General features: G+C 36.9%; 5 protein-coding genes across 8 annotated transcripts; 3 read left to right on the top strand and 2 right to left on the bottom strand.

The window, feature by feature from the left end:
• The first annotated feature begins 22 nt into the window (after positions 1-22).
• LOC110414486 (DUF3754 family protein, putative (DUF3754)) lies at positions 23-6,015 on the top strand. Its single transcript, XM_021425702.2, has 14 exons — positions 23-656; positions 767-1,027; positions 1,124-1,303; positions 1,412-1,559; positions 1,844-2,178; positions 2,726-2,855; positions 3,089-3,217; positions 3,383-3,427; positions 4,261-4,340; positions 4,422-4,518; positions 4,616-4,705; positions 4,999-5,052; positions 5,495-5,560; positions 5,637-6,015. The coding sequence occupies exons 1-14, from the start codon at positions 241-243 to the stop codon at positions 5,787-5,789; spliced, it is 2,184 nt and encodes a 727-aa protein (XP_021281377.1). The 5' UTR covers positions 23-240; the 3' UTR covers positions 5,790-6,015.
• A 220-nt stretch (positions 6,016-6,235) lies between these two features.
• On the top strand, positions 6,236-11,336 carry LOC110414489 (uncharacterized). Its single transcript, XM_021425706.2, has 10 exons — positions 6,236-6,362; positions 8,886-9,390; positions 9,463-9,516; positions 9,615-9,698; positions 9,803-9,928; positions 10,119-10,186; positions 10,388-10,457; positions 10,559-10,624; positions 10,702-10,779; positions 10,870-11,336. The coding sequence occupies exons 2-10, from the start codon at positions 9,121-9,123 to the stop codon at positions 10,909-10,911; spliced, it is 858 nt and encodes a 285-aa protein (XP_021281381.1). The 5' UTR covers positions 6,236-6,362; positions 8,886-9,120; the 3' UTR covers positions 10,912-11,336.
• Positions 6,250-8,878, bottom strand: LOC110414490 (Plastid-lipid associated protein PAP / fibrillin family protein). 4 transcript variants are annotated; one of them, XM_089783252.1, is made up of 9 exons: positions 8,574-8,878; positions 8,381-8,494; positions 8,134-8,268; positions 7,822-7,917; positions 7,512-7,592; positions 7,171-7,209; positions 6,954-7,040; positions 6,475-6,536; positions 6,250-6,387 (listed from the first exon to the last, which is right to left on the bottom strand). In XM_089783252.1, the coding sequence occupies exons 1-9, from the start codon at positions 8,733-8,735 to the stop codon at positions 6,270-6,272; spliced, it is 894 nt and encodes a 297-aa protein (XP_089639378.1). In that variant the 5' UTR covers positions 8,736-8,878; the 3' UTR covers positions 6,250-6,269. The 4 variants fall into 4 exon arrangements, 3 of the variants coding, with proteins under 3 accessions (XP_089639378.1, XP_021281382.1, XP_021281384.1); XM_021425707.2 differs by lacking the exon at positions 7,171-7,209; XR_002445022.2 differs by lacking the exon at positions 6,250-6,387 and having other exon boundaries at positions 6,490-6,536; positions 7,171-7,215; positions 7,388-7,592.
• A 906-nt stretch (positions 11,337-12,242) lies between the features above and the next one.
• On the top strand, positions 12,243-14,462 carry LOC110414488 (UNC93-like protein 1). The gene is made up of 2 exons (XM_021425705.2): positions 12,243-13,588; positions 13,750-14,462. Exons 1-2 carry the CDS (start codon positions 12,429-12,431, stop codon positions 14,051-14,053), a joined length of 1,464 nt encoding a protein of 487 aa, XP_021281380.1. The 5' UTR covers positions 12,243-12,428; the 3' UTR covers positions 14,054-14,462.
• A 166-nt stretch (positions 14,463-14,628) lies between these two features.
• LOC110414487 (transcription factor-like protein) lies at positions 14,629-18,046 on the bottom strand. Its single transcript, XM_021425703.2, has 4 exons — positions 17,705-18,046; positions 16,841-17,379; positions 15,464-16,375; positions 14,629-15,169 (listed from the first exon to the last, which is right to left on the bottom strand). Exons 1-4 carry the CDS (start codon positions 17,888-17,890, stop codon positions 14,881-14,883), a joined length of 1,926 nt encoding a protein of 641 aa, XP_021281378.1. The 5' UTR covers positions 17,891-18,046; the 3' UTR covers positions 14,629-14,880.
• Positions 18,047-19,687: the final 1,641 nt, after the last annotated feature.

The raw sequence follows: 19,687 nt of genomic DNA, 5'->3' as shown, positions 1-19,687 counted from the left end.
TCGAAGGGGATTACAGGGCCAAGCCATTATCGGCCCCGATTTCCTTATCCAAATTACTTTCCTCCAGCCTTTAACCTCTCCTTTCAAAAGTTCATGCCGTTACGCTCCTGACTGAACTTAACTAAACTAATACTCCTCAGTCCTCAGACCCACCTGGCGTAAAAGTACTTTAAAAAGAAACGAAAACTCTTCAACGGAAAAACCCGCGAGAGTTCCTTCGAAACTTTTCTTCGCGATCTGATGTTATCTTGGCAAACTCTCACCAGCATAACTGCTCCATCATCGTCCTTAAAACGTTACCGTTTATATGGTGCTCGCTCACTCGATTCTTACCGTATATTAAGAGCCGCGGCAACTCTCAAGGTTCCCGGTATCTCTCCGAGGCTCCGGGCTATATCCACTGAACCAATTGAATCCAGAAGCGACGACGTCAGATTAACACTGAGCGATACCGAGGATCTTGTTCCAAGAAACGAAAATGAAAAGGAGGAAGAAGAAGAAGAAGAAGAAGAAGAAGAAAAACCAGGAATTTCAAGAATTCAAGTTTCCAGACAGAAATACATACCGGTTTCCAAGGCGGAGCTCTTGGATGCTATTGTATCGAGACTGTTCGATTCTCAAGACGAAGGTGCTCGTCAATTTCGCCTCCTCTCTTCGTAAGTTTTATGTTTTTTTATTTAGTATATATTTTAAGATTTCCCCGATTACTTCTCTACCGCGTTCAAGTTTTGAAAGTTCCTTCTGCGCTGTAAAAATTAATTTTCAGGTGTTTGGATTCTATCCTTCACGCTGAACACAAAAGCATTTTGGAACAAATGCGAACCGATTATTACTTTTCTCATTCCGCGGAGAAAGAAAGAAACAAAATGGTCGTTTCAGAATCGGAAGTTGTAGCCAACGGTGATACATCCAACTTGACCGAGGATAGCATCGAACCTGACACGTGGTTCAATTATGGTCTGGACTTAACGAATTTTCTAAGTTCTTCAGCTAGAAATGTTAGGAGATATTCCGATGACAAGTCCAGGTTAGTCTTAAAATTCAGCCACATACTTAATTGTTTTTTTTTTTTCAAATTAGTGTCTTGTTTAAATTAATACTTTAATGCAAAAATTAATTGCAGAGTTGCGGTCGCTACTCGTTTTCAGAGAGCTTTTATGCAACTTATTAATGATGCTCAGTTTGAAGAACTATCAGTTAGGGATTTGATGTTGACAAATGCTTTGAACACTGATTATCTCCTTACGTTGCCGATATATGTTGACTGGAAGAGAGCCTCTGAATCCAATGCAATTATATTCCGGTAATTTAGTTTCTTTTGTGTGTGTGCGCGCACGTGTGCTTACTACATATGCTTTCACTAGTAAGATAACGGAGTATTTTACTTTTGAAATGATCTCTTTTCTCACAGGCGGGGTTATGCTACTGAGAGGCAGAAGGGTCTACTGATTGTTGAAAAGCTGGATTACTTGCAATCCAGACTCCTGCGAGGAATCTTCTCCATTATATCAAAACCAGTAGCAAAAGTTGGCAAATGGATTTCTTACAATCTCAATGAGGTTATTGCCTTCTCCTCTATGACTTCCCAGCATTAATTAGAAAGCAAATGGCACACAAATGAGGTTCTCTAAATGGAAATTGACTGCACAGATATCCTCTAGAATAACCTATTAAGGTGTCAATGATTGATCTTTGATGTTGGTTGATCTCTTTTATTTAATCAATAACTATCACTTTGGAGTTTAGATTGTGTTATTTGTTTGTCTTTTACTCTTTTACCCTTCTCGTATTGGGTTATATATTATCCAGTCTGACAAAGTTCTTCTTCATTACTCTAGGACAGGCTCTCAAGGATGCATCACAGGAAGAGGAAACACAAAACTGGATTGGGAGATTGAAGCTTTGGCTTGAGGAATTGTCTCTCTTTCAGCAGTCATATTTTAATAATGAGCAAAATTTTGAAAATGTGCCCGGCATCGACCAACTATCAGATTGTGACCTTCCTATTTGGCTGGCAGCACAGAGGGCAATTAGTCGCTATGAAGGTTTTCTGTCTGCAGTTGGGCCCCGTGGAAGGCTTTTAAAGAAGTTGCTTGCACGGATTGGGCTTATACGTCCTACATCAGAAACACCGTTTCAGCTTCACAGTGATAGTAGTGTTTCTGAACCCTATTTAAGGTTTGTTAAACCAAACTCTTTTATATTCTTTATGTATTGAGGACTTAGGAGATTTCCTCCACAGTCAACGGGATTGTGTGTGTCTAATGCCTCATGTTCAGATTTCATTTCATGGACAGGGTGTAATGGGAAGGGTTGAGATGTCATTGGCTTAGGTTGCCTTCTGGTCCTTGTTATTGTTTAGGTTATTGGTCATTCCTTCAACGAGTAATTGTTTTTTTTCATCAAAGCTAAGCATATTAACTATTTGACTGAGTGCTGTACTTGGAAGATGATCTGTTTGCTGACACGTGAATAAGAAAAACCTAAGGTGTTACTTGAATGTGCTGGTACATAGACTACTGTTCCGGAAAAAAGAAAAATCAATTTGATCTGATTTCATATCATCTTATAATGCATGCTTTGTAAGGCTTTGATGTGATTTTAGTCAATTTGATCTGACATCATATCATCTTATAATGTATGCTTTATAAGGATTAGATGTGATATTAGAAGTTTTTATCTATGACAACTTTCTTATTAATTAATAAAAGAATTTTTCACTCAGGCCAACTTTCTTATCAAGGATATCACTCAGTGATATATGGAGACCGGCTACAAGGAAATACTGTGGCAATGATGTTTGGAAAATGTTAAAAACTTCTGTTTCCATTCTCCTTTCACGGTCAGTCCTCCAGGTATTTCTTCCATTATGAACCATTCCTGGTTTTTCTTTGCTTATGTTTTATGGTGATTGATGCTTTTAGGATAGATAGTGAAGTTTCTTGCTTTTGTCTACCTATTAGCTTACCTGTATGCATGGATTATCTAATTGTAAAACATTGGTAGTGGCCAAATTTTATTTCTAGAATTTTCATTTTTTGATACCACTCAATGTTGTTTGCAAAACTTTGGTGTCCTTTCTGGTCAGGAGCCAGCATTTCAAGAATTGATTTTGCTTTATACAAAGGATTTTGCTGAAGAAGATACTGAAGATAACACTGAGGCTCAAGCATTACAACTAAAGATCTACGAGAGAATTCCTATTCCAGATTTACCAGTAAATACTCCTAACACTTCAATGTCTGTCAATTCTTTTTCACATTTATGCTTTTCTTTTGTTTTATAATTTTTTTAATCTTATCTTTTCTTTTTTTTAAATTTAGGTCATGATGCTTCATTTATATGTCTCTGGATTTTCACTTTGTTGTCTTACTATTTGTAGGTTATTTTTCCTCACAAAAGGCTGTCTTTCCGTATCATAGACACGGTATGAACAAGGTTAATTATCCATGCTGTTCTAATTTGATTTTAACCAATTATATTTTAGACTCTATATTTGTAGTTCCCTGTCAGTTTGTAAACTCGACGATAATCAACTGGTTAGGAGGCCATATGGATTTCAAACAAGTATTTTCTAACATTCTAAGAGATGCGTTTGTTCAGCCTCATTAAATTCATTTCCAAATGTAAGGAAATTTCACCCCTTGTTAAGCATAGCTTCTGCTCATGGTGTTTCATCGATGAATCTAACTGATGCAGTCAATGAAAGACACACTCTGGAGTGGCAATCAATCCTGTTGGAACACTAGCAATCTACCCTATTAGTTTCACAGATACATCATTTCTTTAGCTCCATCAGATTCCCATTGGACTGAGCTGTTGACTTGTAAAAGTTTTTGGACCCTGGTTCCCTAGACTCAGTTTGATATATAGTTCTGCATGAGTCATTAAGCAACAAAATGGTAATCACCATGACCTTTGGACTTTCCACATCAGGATGTATCTCACCACATTTTATCTCTTCAACATCATAGAACGGCAGTATAGCTGGAGAAATAGAATTAAAGGATAAAGTGCCTCACAAACTTTGTCATTATACATAGGAGGTTATTTTCAACATCTGTGTTATTTCTAGAGTCTTTGTAACAAGAATAGTGACAAGGAAGCATGTGATAACACATGAAATTAAGGCATGAAGGTTGATTGGCCTTGGCTAAGGACTGGACTTAGCTCATGCTTACCTGGTTAACCCTAGTATATTCAAGTACATAATTTTTTTAAATAACCTTTGGACTTGATATTGGTGAACTTCACTTGCAGGTACGCCTGGATGTAGCCACAATATTGGGACTTTTGGCATTTTTCATAAATTACAAATTTGAGGACATTTTATCTTCACCGTACGTCTTGTTGTATTTTCATGTGATCTTTCTGTAAAAAAAGTTAGTTCCATTGGAAAATGTCATTTCATTTTTTTTCAGATCAGCAATATTTCTTGATGTGGTTGCAATCACTGCTCTGATAATATATGTGTCCCGCGTGGCGTTGGGTTACAAACAGACTTGGGATAGGTATCAGGTAAGCTATCAAAATTTTTCCACGCGGTACTGGGGATAATTATATTTATCCATTTTTAAGTATTTAAACAATTTCTTAAAGGAATCTGTTTCCACAGCTTTTGGTTAACAAGACTCTTTATGAGAAAACCTTGGCAAGTGGCTTTGGCTCGGTTCATTTTCTTTTGGATGCTTCTGAACAGCAGCAAGTGAGGAGCTCTTTCTTCTATTTATTTTGCAAAAGCATAATAATAAGTATTTAATTGAGGGGGAAACGGAGCTGCATAGAAATTGTTGAACAGTATATCATCTTAATTTTTTTCATCCCTTTTTGAATTTAGACTAAGACTGACTATTTCATGATTTTTCTATTGAACAGAGAATAAGAGATTCCAGAAATTAATATTTTTATAAAATCTTTATACCAGCTATATTTAATGTTATATAAATTGTTCTTGTTCTAGTTTTTGTGACTCTTTTTTCCCATCCTCATTATCTGCAGTACAAGGAGGCCATTTTAACCTATGCTATCCTGCTTAACATGGAGAATGGTCAGGTTTGTCCTTTTAATCCCATTTCTGATAATCATATGATTGTTGTGGAAGTGCCTCGATGTTTGTAGTTACGGGGCTTCCAAATCAAGGACAGGCATATAGTTTTCAAGTTCTTAGGGCTGATGGCCTGAATTAGATCAATCCTTGATTGTTCTTATCCAGCAAAAAGGGGAACTCCTAGATCAGGGTAATCCTAACTTTGTCCAGTTTTCATGCCAATCCCTAGCCTTATTTCTGATGACTACATTGTGCTTTGAGATTGGAGTTGCATGCAAATGTTGCCTTTTAAGAGTTGGTGACTTATCTATTGGTTTGCCTATTATTGGTCTATGCTCTTTGTATGTACTATACGTCTCTTGAATTAAATTGAAGGGAACTCTACTACCATTCTTAATGCATCATCCAGTTTGCTAAGTAGATCACTAACAAGAATTCTGACTGCAGGCTGCTTGTCACCAAAAAGTTGGAGAGAAATGTGAAAGATTTATGTATGACGTTTTTAAACGAAAGGTAATACCATTGGAGTAGTATTATGTACTAAAGTTGAAATATCCATTGATTTCTCATTGGATTGAAGCAACTGCAGGTTGAAATGCCGGTTGACAAGGCGTTGAATACTTTGGTAAGGTTGGGCCTAGTGACAGAAACAACTGTTGATGGAAGACTCAAGCTTGATGCAGTTCCTTGCCCTAAGGCATATGAGGCTCTTAAAGATCGTTGGCATGGTTTGCTTGGTTAGTGTTTGTATTACAATTACCAAATTCCATTACCATCAACTAGTGTACATCAGTCTGGAAGATTTAGAAATAGTATATTTTTCTTCCGTAGCTGATCTATAAAATTACATATCCCTTAGTTTTCCACAAAATGAGGAATGTATATGCCATCTTTTTTCAAATATAATAATGTGTTTTAAAAGAAATAACTCGAGGCAAGAAAACCTAAAGTTTTCTGTCCTTTGTTTCTCTCTCTCTCTCTCTCCTTTATACATGCATCAGCATTACTCTGTCCTTTATACTTGAAAGTAGAAAAAGGTCAGAAACTATTAGGCAGCAGGAAATTTCATCACTTCTGGAGAAGGCATTGCAGGTTGCAGTTATGCTTCGATGCTTTGGATTTCTTGAGTAATGATAACTTGTTTGAATGTTTCCCGTCTTTCCAATTTCTGAACTTGCGATATGGAGGTTCTACTAATCGAGACACAAATTGAACTCAGTCCTTAGAGCTCAAGGGGTTGAGCCTTGGTAAACACAAAGACTCCTCCACCTCCAACGGCTCTGCCCAAGAGCATATTCCTGTCCAGGTATGAAAGGTAATAAAGTCCTCCCACTGATCTCCTGCAATCAGATATTTTTCACCATTCATTTGGCAATATTCTCAACATGTTTAAGAGCTATGATAATGCACAAGTTGGTTACATATACCTTCCAGTCCCTGGGTTTCTTACGGGAACTTGAGCTCTGAATGTTCGGAGAAACTGCAAAATCTGCACATAAGCATCCAAAGGAATTATCAAAAACAAATAGTAATGTACAATCAACTGTAACCACATAGAGAAGCACACAACTGTAACCTACAGAGAAACACACGATTCTACAATTTCTAGACAATCAAAGGACTTGAATTTGCTGAGTCACCCAGCATCAATTCAACAACATAGCTATGAGACAAGCTAATATGATAATGAACATCAAAGTAGAATACAAAAAAAAATATTATTGACATTTGTTCATAGTGAGCTCAACTTCACTGATGAGAATCAGTTACTACCTAAAGATTGAAGAACCCTAACTTAGTGAATATAACTAGACACAGGACTCCAACTTTTCACATGGAGAAATGCAGAATGGCGGAACCCAAAAACAAACAATGCCAACCAAAAATTCAGGAAATAATTATGTACCTGTAGACTTAAAAATGACCTTGGAAGGAGTGCTGGAGCAATTAAGGCCTGCATCTGTTCACTGATGTTTATATCTTGAACTTTTATCTGCCAAATACAACACGCAGACCTGAGATCAGTTACTAAAAAGATGAAAATCCACTTTCACCTTCCACTAGTAAAGACGGTAAGAAACTTCAACCATGATCTGGACCGCTTAATCTAAAGGCCTACTTACCCACACAAAACTAACCATTTTGTCTGCAGATGATATGACCTACAGCTTCAGATAAAAGAAACGAAAAGGCTCAATCAAGTATCAACATTCTCACGAGAAGATAGTTATGTACTCAGGGTTATCTGAGCATTCCTTTAACTAGGCACATTTAAGGCTATGTAATTCTTGTATGGGATAATAAAAAACCTAGAGGCAGTTAGATGTCAAAAATCTCCACCATATCTGTTTCTGGCTTGTGAAATCCTGGGAAGACCTTCGCTATCAAACCTTACATGGACATAAATTGCTACCATGCATGTTCCTCCAGTAATGTTTTTAAGAAAAAGGACACGGGAGTTGACCTCTTCAAACTGAAGATAGATGTTCCGCACAGAAACAATATCAAACTTAGCAGAAACAACCAGAGTGGCACCTTCTTGCTCCTGCAAAGCAATAGAAAGACAAAATTCCTTAAAACTATATTTTCTTCAAGAATAATGAGTTAAGTAAATTCTTGGGGCTGATGTAATGGAAGCTAGTATTGCTGAAGCGAAAGTAGGTGCACACACCAACTTGGAGTATAAAAGTGCAATTACTTGAGGATCTATGATTCTAGCATAGTATATGTTATGCAGGATAACACAGGTGGAGGGATGGAAAGTAGAAGTTTACCTCTAACAAATTTGGAATACTCCACCGAACAACATTTCGGATGACACCTCCACTGAACTGATCCCGGCACTCAAATTTCTGGAAGATCTGCCCAACCTACTCCATTATTACAGCAAGAATCAAAGCAAATCTCTTTAGCAATTGATTGACAAACACAAGCAACATAATTCACACTTTGTAACCACAGAGAACTAAACCTGATCCTAGAACATGAAAACCCTCCTAACAAGAATTGAACAAAATGTAAACAACTTAATGCATTCTATAATCAAGGGCAAAGGAAAACTATGACAGAATTTCCAGAGTTGGTACCTGAAAAAAGGGAAGCCTTGCAGCAGCTTCCAGAAGAATGAGAACATCAGGGGCCGACGTGTATTGCAGGCGCCATGTTCCATCCAGCACTACCAGGTCAATTGGTGCCCCCATGTTGTATCCCTCAACGCTGACCTACAAAATTTGACAACCCAAGAGGAAAATACTATAACATTAAGAAAAAAAAAATCATCTTTACTTCAAAATTTACTCTCTATTTTCCAAACTGTGGGGAAGCAGACCAGACCAGAGCCTCCTCAATAATTGAGCGTTGATCAGCAGTTGCAACAAGGCCCCGTTGTGTCTCCTGAACAGCCAGGAGAAGATCATGTTTTTTATTCTCCAACTCAACCTCAGACACCTGAAACCCAAAAAAGCACATCCCATTACCACCCAAAAAAGAAAGTCATAATAAAGGTAAGTTGCGAAAGGATGCTAACCCGATTCCCGTCTGGAGCAACAGCAACTGAACATAGAAACTTGTTGTGAAAAGACCGTTTCTTGGTGGTAACGAGTTTTGAGCGGAGAGGTTTTGTCTCTCTCTCATGGATGGCTCTCTTCCCAGTTCCCGGATACACTGAAGCAGCAAATGCTAATTCCATAACGGTTCACAGATTGGTAACAATGGGGATTATGATTTTTCTCAAATATGACAGTTAATAACTGAAGAAATTGGATTAAGTCAAAGGAAGCAAAGGACTTTGGGTTTGCTTTATTGTTCACAGCCTTAATTGTTACTTGTTTTGGTATAGGCTAATTAGAGCTTAGAGCTACGAGCTACCACTTCTTCGGTTATCCATTTCCCTCTATTTTCGATCGTTTTGCGCTGCGGGACCCATGGGAGCTCTATTTTTAGAATATTTTATTTGGACCTTTTTTAACCCGCCGAAGTAACCCGACGCGAGCCATGACAAAGGCGCCGCTGCAACTCGATCACTTCCCGCTAATAATATTCTGCATTCAGCTCTTCCCTTATCTCTTCCCCAAATGGCCACCAGCTTTGCAATTAGTCGATGCTCTGCCTCAGCCTATCAACGCGCCGTAGTCTATCTAAGTAGACCGCAACAACTCCATACCTTATCTTCTCTAACTGCCAAATCCAGGTTCTTAAAGTTGAATAATCTCACGAGAAATTGCTCGTCTTCATCAAACGCACCATTTATCGTAGCGGACGATGAGAAATACGGTAACAAGCAAGTCATCAGCATCACTCCTCGGCTTTACGATTATATCCTCTCCAATGTTCGCGAGCCTCAGGTACTTATCAAAAATTCCAACTTTAAAAAAAAAAACAATTTTGCCCTAATTTTTTTGTTTACTCTGTTCCAGATTCTCCGACAGTTACGCGAAGAAACCGCCAATATGCGCGGTAGTCAAATGCAGGTACCAAATTATCAATCACGCAATTTTCATATTCCTTTTGAGCAAAACAGGTGGTAATTTTTTGTTTTTTGTTTTCTTTTTTTCTTTAATTTTATAAGGTGTCTCCTGATCAAGCACAGTTACTAGCGATGCTAGTGCAGATTCTGGGGGCTGAAAGATGCATCGAAATCGGTGTTTATACTGTAAGTTTATGCACTCTTCTAAGCTAAGTTGTTGGAACTATTCCCTTTCTTGTTGAAGGTAGATGAATTCCAGTAAAGAGAATTCGTGTTGTTTTTTCCCTTAGGGATACTCTTCATTGGCTATTGCATTGGCTCTACCAGAATCAGGCTGTTTAGTTGCCTGTGAAAGGGATGCTAGATCTCTTGAGGTTGCAAAAAAGTATTATGAGCTAGCCGGTGTTTCACAGAAGGTAAGGGTATATTATGTGATAAACATCTCTTCCCCTTTTGAAACAGTATTACTAGTATTTTGAGTTTTCATTTTCCGCAGTCTTGATTTCGACAATGGTGTAATAATGTAATAAACTATCCTACATGTTTGTGCTGGTCATACTTGTTTCAATGGTATCTATATAGAGCTAAGTTGTTTGTTGGTGTTAGGTAATTGTGAAACACGGATTAGCTGCAGATGCTTTGAAATCTATGATTCTGAATGGTGAGGCTTGCAGGTGAATTTAGTATGCAACATTTAAACTCTGGTGCATTTGTTTCCATCCATATTTTCTTAGTGCAAATGAAGGATAGTTTGTCATTCTTCGCATGCTTTGCTTATTTTCTTAATTTAGCAGGATGTCAATGAAAATTGTCTCTTTTAACAATTTCTAAGGTTCAGATGAATACAACGACTCACAGGTTTCCTTTTAAAGCAGCTATGATTTTGCATTTGTTGATGCTGAAAAGAGGATGAATCAAGAATATTTTGAACTGCTACTACAGTTGGTAATACCAAAATAGAATTTCAAGCTTTCATTGTTTTGTTAAATACTTTAACTCACTTCTTTGCCAGCAAAGTTTAGGTTATAGTTGGTCTTGTTTTACAGGTTAGGGTTGGGGGACTCATCGTGGTTGATAATGTCCTTTGGCATGGAAAAGTTGCTGACCTATTGGTAAATTGTTTGTGTATTATTCATGCGATCTGCCCATTGCAAATAAAGTTTATTTTCTAATGATCTTTTTATATCAGGTAAATGATGCGAAGACTGTAAGCATTAGGAATTTCAATAGAAATGTAATGGAGGACAAGCGTGTAAGCAGCAGTATGGTGAGTAGTTGCATTATCTGCTCATTTTAAACAAATTCTGTATGGAATTTATTCAGTTTGACAATAACCCTGCACTTTTTGGAACATTAGGTACCTATTGGAGATGGAATGACAATCTGCCAAAAACGATGATCTATGTCATACTTACTGCTTGACTTGTTGGTTTATTCCTCGGAAGTCAAAACCATGGTTCATGTTTGTGCAACTGGCTCCATTGTGGCATCCTTCGGAAAAGGCACTCATATTTTAAAATGGTCACGGAGTTAATTTACTTGACAGGTGACTAGTGGGTTGATTGAAGGTCAGATCCTTAAACCAGTGCGACCATCAGCAGGCCTGCCACATCCTTTGAAATTCATTCAGACAGGTAAAATGCTGGCCATCGATATACGCTTGTTAGATGAATTCTGTTTCCCCTGAAAAGCAAGGTAGGGGTTGGGGATCATCCTGATGTACATTTGCCCCCTTGTTTTGTAGTAACAACCAATAAAACAGAGCTAGAAATTACTTGAGACTGCTTTTCTATTTTTGAATGAAACACGTATACATTACAGGTTTCCTAGTTTTGTATAATATTCTTTCTTAGCATTTCTATTTTTATCTTCGGCAGAATGATCTTCCAGCAGTTGTTTCTTCCCCCTTTTAGATCTCTGCATCCAACAGGAATCAAGTTAAGAAAGCTGTTTGTTTGCATCTAGGGGTCCAACTATGCCATTGTGACGGTGCTTATTGCATGGTTTAAGGCCACAAAACAAAAAGGCTGTCCGCCAAAATTTCTCCATTTGGATCAACCCTCAGCAGTCATCGCCCTGTACTTATTCAGAATACTGGGTTATGAATTTTATTTGAAAGTAGCGTTACATGGATGCCAGAGTACCCCTTGATGATGCAAAATCGTTGTTTGGTGGAAAAAGACGTCAACTTTTCTCTGCTGGGAGCAGCTTTCATTCAACGTTATTATTTTGGAACCATCGGAAATTTGAATTCCGTTCAAAGATGTCCTCTCTGCTACGTTGGTCAATAGGCCCCTTCTGTCAATTTTGTCACTCTCATCTGTTTAATGTTTCCATCTCTCGGTGGAGAAATTATGGTTTACTGTTTTCGTTTACCCTGTTTTTTGTCTATCGACGTATTAAACATAGTTTAGTTCAGCATGCGCATTCCTCAAGGAGAGATAACACTGCTAATAAAAGGACAAGAAATCACCGTTCCTTGTAGAAATCATCCTTGGAAGACACATGCAGGGGTATTTTGTACCCATCTAATTTGTCTTTCTACCTAAATTATTCAGAGCTTATTACAGAACTAAGTATTCTGAACAGCTGCTCCTCGACAAAACAAAGTGAATAGGTAAATGTTCTGGATCATTAACTTAGCATGACCATAAGCTGGCATGGCAGCTGATGTGTTCTGGATAAAGTATTTACGAAATATTCAAAGGCGAAAACCAAGAAAAATAAAATAAAAGGGGTGGAAAGGTGAGCCTGCGTTGTTACTAACGGAAAGACAATGAGAACAATAGGAGATCCATCCAAAACTCCCCACGCAGAAACCAATGTTATATTCCTCAATGAAGACACATGCTTTTCTTCTATATAAGATTCTTCCTTCGTTATCGGTAGAATCGAGTTTAAGTAACCGAATCAACCATGGGATTCCCAGGAGATGAGGAAGCGGCAGCCAAAGTACCTGTGAGATCTTCACTTTTCAGGTACAACTCACCCTTGGTCCAGGTCAGTTTAATAGGTCTAGTATGTTTCTGCTGTCCTGGCATGTTCAATGCCCTTTCTGGCATGGGAGGTGGTGGCCAGGTTGACCCTACGGCAGCAAATAACGCCAACACAGCTCTGTACACCACCTTTTCCGTCTTTGGAATCCTTGGTGGTGGCATCTACAACATCGTTGGACCCAGGATTACCCTTGCCATGGGCTGCTCGACGTATGTCCTTTATGCCGGCTCTTTCCTTTACTACAATCACCATCACGACCAGACTTTTGTAATTATCGCCGGCAGTTTGCTTGGCGTCGGTGCAGGCCTTCTTTGGGCTGGACAAGGTGCCATCATGACGTCCTATCCCACCCCTGGCCGTAAAGGCACCTATATTTCTCTCTTCTGGACTATTTTTAATTTGGGTGGCGTTATTGGTGGACTCATTCCTTTCATCCTGAACTACCACCGTGAAAATTCCGAATCTGTCAATGACAAGACGTATATTACCTTCATGTGTTTCATGTCAGCTGGTAAGCTCATCTCATTTGCAATTTTATCCCCTGATCGTGTTGTCAGAGATGATGGTACTCGCTGCACCAACATCAAATATTCAAATGTTTGCACAGAGGCTTTTGAGATCGTTAAGCTCTTTCGTAATTGGAAGCTACGTCTCATCATCCCAGCTGCCTGGGCTAGCAACTTCTTCTACACCTACCAGTTCAATAACTTTAACGGTTTGAAGTTTAATCTGAGAACAAGAGGATTGAACAATGTCTTTTATTGGGGGGCTCAAATGATAGGTTCAGTTGGAATTGGATATGTTTTGGACTTCAGTTTCAAGAGCAGAAGAACAAGAGGTTTGGTTGGGATTGGAGTTGTTGCTGTGCTTGGGACTGCAATTTGGGGTGGTGGGCTTGCCAGCCAGTTAAATTATTCTTTTCACAAGCTTCCCGAGCGGTTGGACTTCAAAAACTCAGGAAACGATTTTGCTGGACCATTCGTATTATATTTTTGCTATGGATTATTGGATGCCATGTTTCAAAGTTTGGTTTATTGGGTGATTGGAGCATTAGCTGATGACTCAGAGACCCTCAGCAGGTAATTATTTTTTCCCCTTTCACCCCATAAAATTAAATAATCCATTTCGTGTATCTTTGATACTTTCTAGCTTCTAATGTCAATTGGAGGACATGGCTGTATATATGTAAAATCCATAAGCCCTTCAATTCACTTACAGATTGTCCACGTAAAACTTGCAGATATGCCGGTTTCTACAAAGGAGTGCAGAGTGCAGGAGCTGCAGTTGCCTGGCAAGTTGACAAACACAAGGTTCCCTTGCTCAACCAGCTGATTATCAATTGGGCTCTTACCACTTTGAGTTATCCATTGCTGGGGCTCCTTGTTTATTTGGCTGTAAATGATGAGAGTAAGTCTGCAGAGGATGCTGACACTGCTTCTGGACTGCCTCCCCCTGCTTCAATGAAAGATGGTTACATAGAAGTTGGCAAATCTACTCCTGCTGCAGAAAGGGATGCTTCTCAAGTACCTCGCAAGTCTACCTGACAAATTTTTTTATCCCCTTTCGAAGTTCTTGTTCATCTAGTGGAAATAAAAGTTCCAGAAGGTGAAATCTGAAATTAATGGAATTCTTCATACATCAAATGTTTCTATTATTCTATTCCTTGGTTTGTAGAATTGTTGTTCTAATCAGGTTGCGAACTACTTGATACCCCTATATTTTCATTTTTGTTGAGTATTGAGTCTTGGGTTTTAGTAGACAAGCTCAGAGATTGTAAAAGGAAATGTGCACATCAGCATCCTGTTCATGACATCTAATTGTCTAATCCTAGCTCTTCATCTTCAGAGATAAAATACAAGGGTTCCTGGTCACTCGGTTCAACAAATTGAAATCTGCACACTAAATAGCTAGAAATGCTTGTAGCCAATCCTCAACAATCCCAATAATTCAAAATATCGATCAGTAAAAAGAATTAAGTCCACAAATCTTCTGAATGCTAAATTTGACTCCCCAGATGGATCCGCTGGATGGTGGTCGACAGTATCAATAATTTTGCAATGCTTGTGTGTTCTACTACCATGATGAACAAATTCTTTTCCAAAATGGTTGAACTGCTATGTTTATAGGCTATGTAAAAGCGATGAATCAGTTTTTACAGGATGCTTCAAAAATGTCCACAAAATTGACAAGACAACTAACAGAGTTGGCTTTGATTCCCCACAAAAATCTTTGTACACGCAAGAACCTCTTCCTGGCTGAACAGTAGAAAAATTGACTTCTACACATGGAACTGATATATGCGTCAGAGACTTTATTGAAAACTGAATTATTTTGCCTAAGAGCTTTCTGTCAACCCTTAATATATAGCAACTCAGTGGTCTTCATCGTCTTGACCTTGCCCATTAACTTGGTTTTCATCAACTATGCCATCTCCCGCATCTCCATAATTAACCCACGGTAGCAACGACTCAAACAGGACGGCTAATGGATTGCGATTTGAAACATCACGTGGTGCAGGAGCATGACCGCCAGCAGGTGGATTGGCAACCTGACCCCCAATCTGTGCAGCTTCCCTCATGTCAACCATAAAGTTTTGCAGATTATCAGGCGGAAGAGTTTGCGCTGTGTCAGAGAACTCCTGAACCAACAAATGACCATACCTGACCACAGGGTGAAAAAATTGTCACACAAAACTCCAATTTATGCGATAAGCTCATCTAATCTAATTAAGCTAGCAAATCACAATGAAAGTGCTGCGTGTATATTTAAGAGCAGCTTTATCTATATTCAGCCCCAACACTAATTTAGCAGACCCTAAGTTGGAGACAGCAAATAGATGGATTTAGTGCTTAAAATGTAACAAATAAACATGAATATTGCAGTCAAATCAAAGACGAAGGAAATGTAGTAAAGAACAAACAAAGCAACAATACAATTTATATCCTGATACTTACTCGTTTTTGTCAGATGAGAATGCTTCTTTCCTCACACAAGCCCAATCTTTAGCATCACTTTTATTATGTCCCAGTGTTTCAATAACAAGGAGGGCACCATTTCGAAGTAACTTTTGCAGATCAGGAAGCCTCCATATTAGATAATTTCTTTCCACATAAATATTAATCAGGTGATCCAGAGATGGGATCCCTATTTGATCTGAATTGAAAAAGGAATTTTTGAGTATGTTTGTCCATGCCTGGTCTTTTAAAGGAACCTTGGCTACTAGTTTCTTAAGGACCGATGGATGAAGCATCAAAGCCTGATTCATAAGATCAGCTGAAGAAGCCTTTGAGGCATCCACAAAAGTATTATGGGAGGATTCCTCTTGCTCAAGATAAAATCGGCAAACAGCAAGGGAGTATGAAAAATTCGGGAACAACCATAAGGAGCTATCACTTCTATAGTCTTCAGAGAACTGTTCCAACCATGCATACTCCCCTGCTCTCAAAGCAAAGTAGTCAAGACAGAACATAGCTCCCATTGGGTCATCTGAATCAAGTGCAAGCAACAATTTACAAACTTCTAGAGCAGATCGATGACAGCCCCGCCTATCCATGTTTTTCATGTGCGTGAAAAGAGCTTTGAATATTGGCTTGTTCCTGTCATGACTGAACTTCAATTGGCAATTACCCTGCAAGGGAGTGAACATAGGATGCCACGCACATTCCAAGGCATATAAACACTTTGCAATAGCATCTGCAGACATCTGATGCTCACCCACAAATTTAAAATAATCTGCCATGGTTATAAGAGAATCTAAGTGATAAGGATGATACAACAGAACACTAGCTACGCCATTCAGGTCATGAATAGCTTGAGCAGCTTCAAATGCTCTTTGAGCTTGATCATAGGAAGACGAGTGTGCATATCTACAAGACATGAACAAAACCACGAAGTTAGGACACAGTAAACAAACTAAGACCAAAAATATGGGAACTGCACTTGATTTGATACTTTTTGAATCTTTCTGTCTCTAGATCAATGAAGCTAGGCAGAAGGTCACCTAGAAATCGGTAAATCATCACTTTTGCATGATGAAAATATGCTCTGGTTCCCATATTGCATTTCAATAACTGTGAAAATGTTCACCAAAGCACTGCCTAGTTTTAATTTTTTTTGTACATCTAAACTCATCTAAATGTTGCAAAAGCATGTAAAATTTTCACTCAACTCAGGAAACTGCGGAAAAGAAATAGATTCCTATTTCATATATGCGAAAAGCTATCTACATTCTATTTCTCAAGTTGGTAACATACACTCAAACTGGGTGAGAAAAAAACAAAAATGGAGAATAAGTTTTTAGCAATATCAGAGAGACTTAGCAAGATTTCTACCTGAAGTAATGATACCCATCCTTAGTTTCCAGAAATTCCATCGACAGGGATCCATCCCAGCGAGGCCAATGGTCTGATGGAGATATCATAACAGTCTTCCTAATATGATGGCTTCCCCGTCTTCCACCACGTACCTGTCTGGAAGTGCTGCTTTGATTGCTTTTCTCAAATGATTTGACCACCTTAGAACCAAATATTCTCCGCAGCTCATTTTCAACATTTAGATACTTAGGATCCACTTGTAGTATATACGGTGTATTCCGTTTAACTAAAACATCACAATCTTTAGCATTTTCTGATATGGGTTTATTAGAACCCGGCTGATGACCAGAAGAACAACCATCCAAAGATAAAGTATCTAAAGTCACATCCAAGAGCGTTTCATGTTTATCAATACTTGAAGAACCCTCTTTGCTTTTCTTTTTCTTCTTTTTCTTTGATTTGTTATTAGACCTCGAAACTACATAGGCAGTACCTCTCAATGAAGGTGGTTCTTCTTTTCTGGTCAAGGTTTCATCAGCAACTTCCGGTGAATCTATCTGCAGCCGAAACCCATATTACTCTCCAAAGGACATCACTTGATCAATATAATGTAACTAGCACACGATAAATTATTGTTTCCAATCAAAACTTTTATAATCAAAATTCGTTTCTTTAACAAATGCAAAGCCCAAAAAGCATCAGCTTGGAGCTTGAAATCTTGAAGTTAAAAGCCTTAGTGACAATCCTTGGAATAAATTAATAAAATTGAAAGCTAATTCCAAAGCAAAATAAGCTAAATCAAACGGCTATTCCTAGTTCAACGCGATGATCAATTAATCGAAAAAAAGGATAGTTATACAGGATAGGGTTAAGGAACTAAACCTGGTCAGGATTACCCTCGTCCTCGTCGTCACCTTCGTTGAGGAGGTCGAAGGGATTCGCTGAAGAACGAGCACCGGAATCCGGCGACTCTGATTCGTCGCCGTTTAGTTGCTCCTCTTCTTCAATTACGTGTTGTTTTTGTTGCTCTCGTTCTTTCAAAACTTTATTCAGCAATCTAGCCGACATCGTTCTTCCTTTTTCTCAGGCACGGCGGGCAAACTGCCGAGGTTTTGAGTTCTCGGATTCACTTGCTCTGTAGTTCAAGGACCACCGGGTTGGACTTTTTACGGTAATGCTCGTTTGCCATGCGGAAGATGATGGTAATCTGATTTATGGGCCGACCCGGATTTGCTGTGTATGGGCTAATTTCACTTTGGGTTTGAGGTGTTGCTTTTATTTTATTTTTGGTACAAAGAGGGCTAGAAAGCCTAATCCAATTTATCATAATCCAACAAACTTACTTAAAATAATAAATTATTAAAAATTTTAAAATTTTACATGCATTTTGTTTTTTTTTTATTATGGATGACTTAATTTCCTAAAACAAAAGTTAATGGACCGAGAATAACATTGTTATGCTTTTTTTAAAAAAAAAATTAACATTGTTAAGGCTAGTTTCGACAAAATATTTTAACATAATATTCAAATAAGTCTTTAAATTATTTAAAATTTTTTAAATAATTTTTATTATTTTATTTCATTTAATTAAGCACATATATTATTATTTTAAATCAAATAAACTTTTATAATTAATAATTAACTAATTATTATTAGTTAAAATATCACTTATTATTTTATATTTACTTGACATTAATGTGAAATGTAACAAATATCACATTATTTTGTTATCATGTAAAATTAGCAATCATGTTATCATTAATTATAATATATTAACATGTTACATCATTAATAAGTATGATATATTAATATATTATGTCAGCATACGTGTTATAAAATAACAAATGATATTTTGATTAAGTCAATTTATTATTCATATAAGCTTATTTTACTTAAACTAAAAAAAAAATAGAAAAGATTATTTAACTTAAAAATAAAAGTATAAAGACTTATTGAATGCAAAAAAAGTAAACGACCTTATTTGATTTTTTTTTTAATATTTTAGAGACTTTTTTAGATTTTATACTAGATATTTTAAAATATTTTTAAAATTTTCAAAAGAATTCAAATAATTTTTTATTTTTTATGTTTAATTAAATAAGTTTTTATTATTAATGATTAACTAACAATCATTAATTAAAATATTACTTATTGTTTTTATATCAAATGACACTAACATCAAATGTGAAAATATCACGTAACCAAGTTATGATGCTACATAACATGTTACATTTTTATCTATACAAAATAACTAATATACCATCAAGGTCATGCGACATAAATAATAAGTGATGTTTTAACTAACAACAGTTAATCAAACATTAATTATAAAAGTTTGGCATAATATCTAAAAAGCCCCTAAACAATTAAGAAAAATTAAATACACCTTTATATTTTTATTATGTTCAATCAAGCTTTTATACTTTTATTTTAAACCAAATAAGCTATTGTACTTTTATTTTAAATCAAATAAATTTTTTATAACTAATTATTGACTTAGTCAAAATATCATCTGTCATTTTATACCACGTAGCATTAATATATTATATTAACATATTAAAATTAATAATGATATGTCATATTTATTTATTATAATGATAATAACGTGGTATGTTAATTTGAAATGATAATGTGATCATCTGATATTTTTCACCATAGTTAAAAATCTGTCAATACTATATGAATATAAAATAAGAAGTAACACTTTGACTAATGATAATTAATTAATCCTTAGTTATGAGAGATTATTTGATTTAAAATAAAAATATAAAAAATTGATTGAATTTAATAAAAAAATAAAAACTTATTTGAAAATTTTTAAAATAATTTAGTAGTTTTCTTTGAACATTATGTCTAAAAATTTTA

The sequence above is a fragment of the Theobroma umbraticum genome, unplaced genomic scaffold (genome assembly GCF_002168275.2).
Source record: "Theobroma umbraticum cultivar Fairchild unplaced genomic scaffold, ASM216827v3 scaffold_4.1, whole genome shotgun sequence".
In the NCBI taxonomy this organism is placed as follows: Eukaryota; Viridiplantae; Streptophyta; class Magnoliopsida; order Malvales; family Malvaceae; genus Theobroma; species Theobroma umbraticum.
This window is presented reverse-complemented; position numbering and strand designations above follow the sequence as displayed.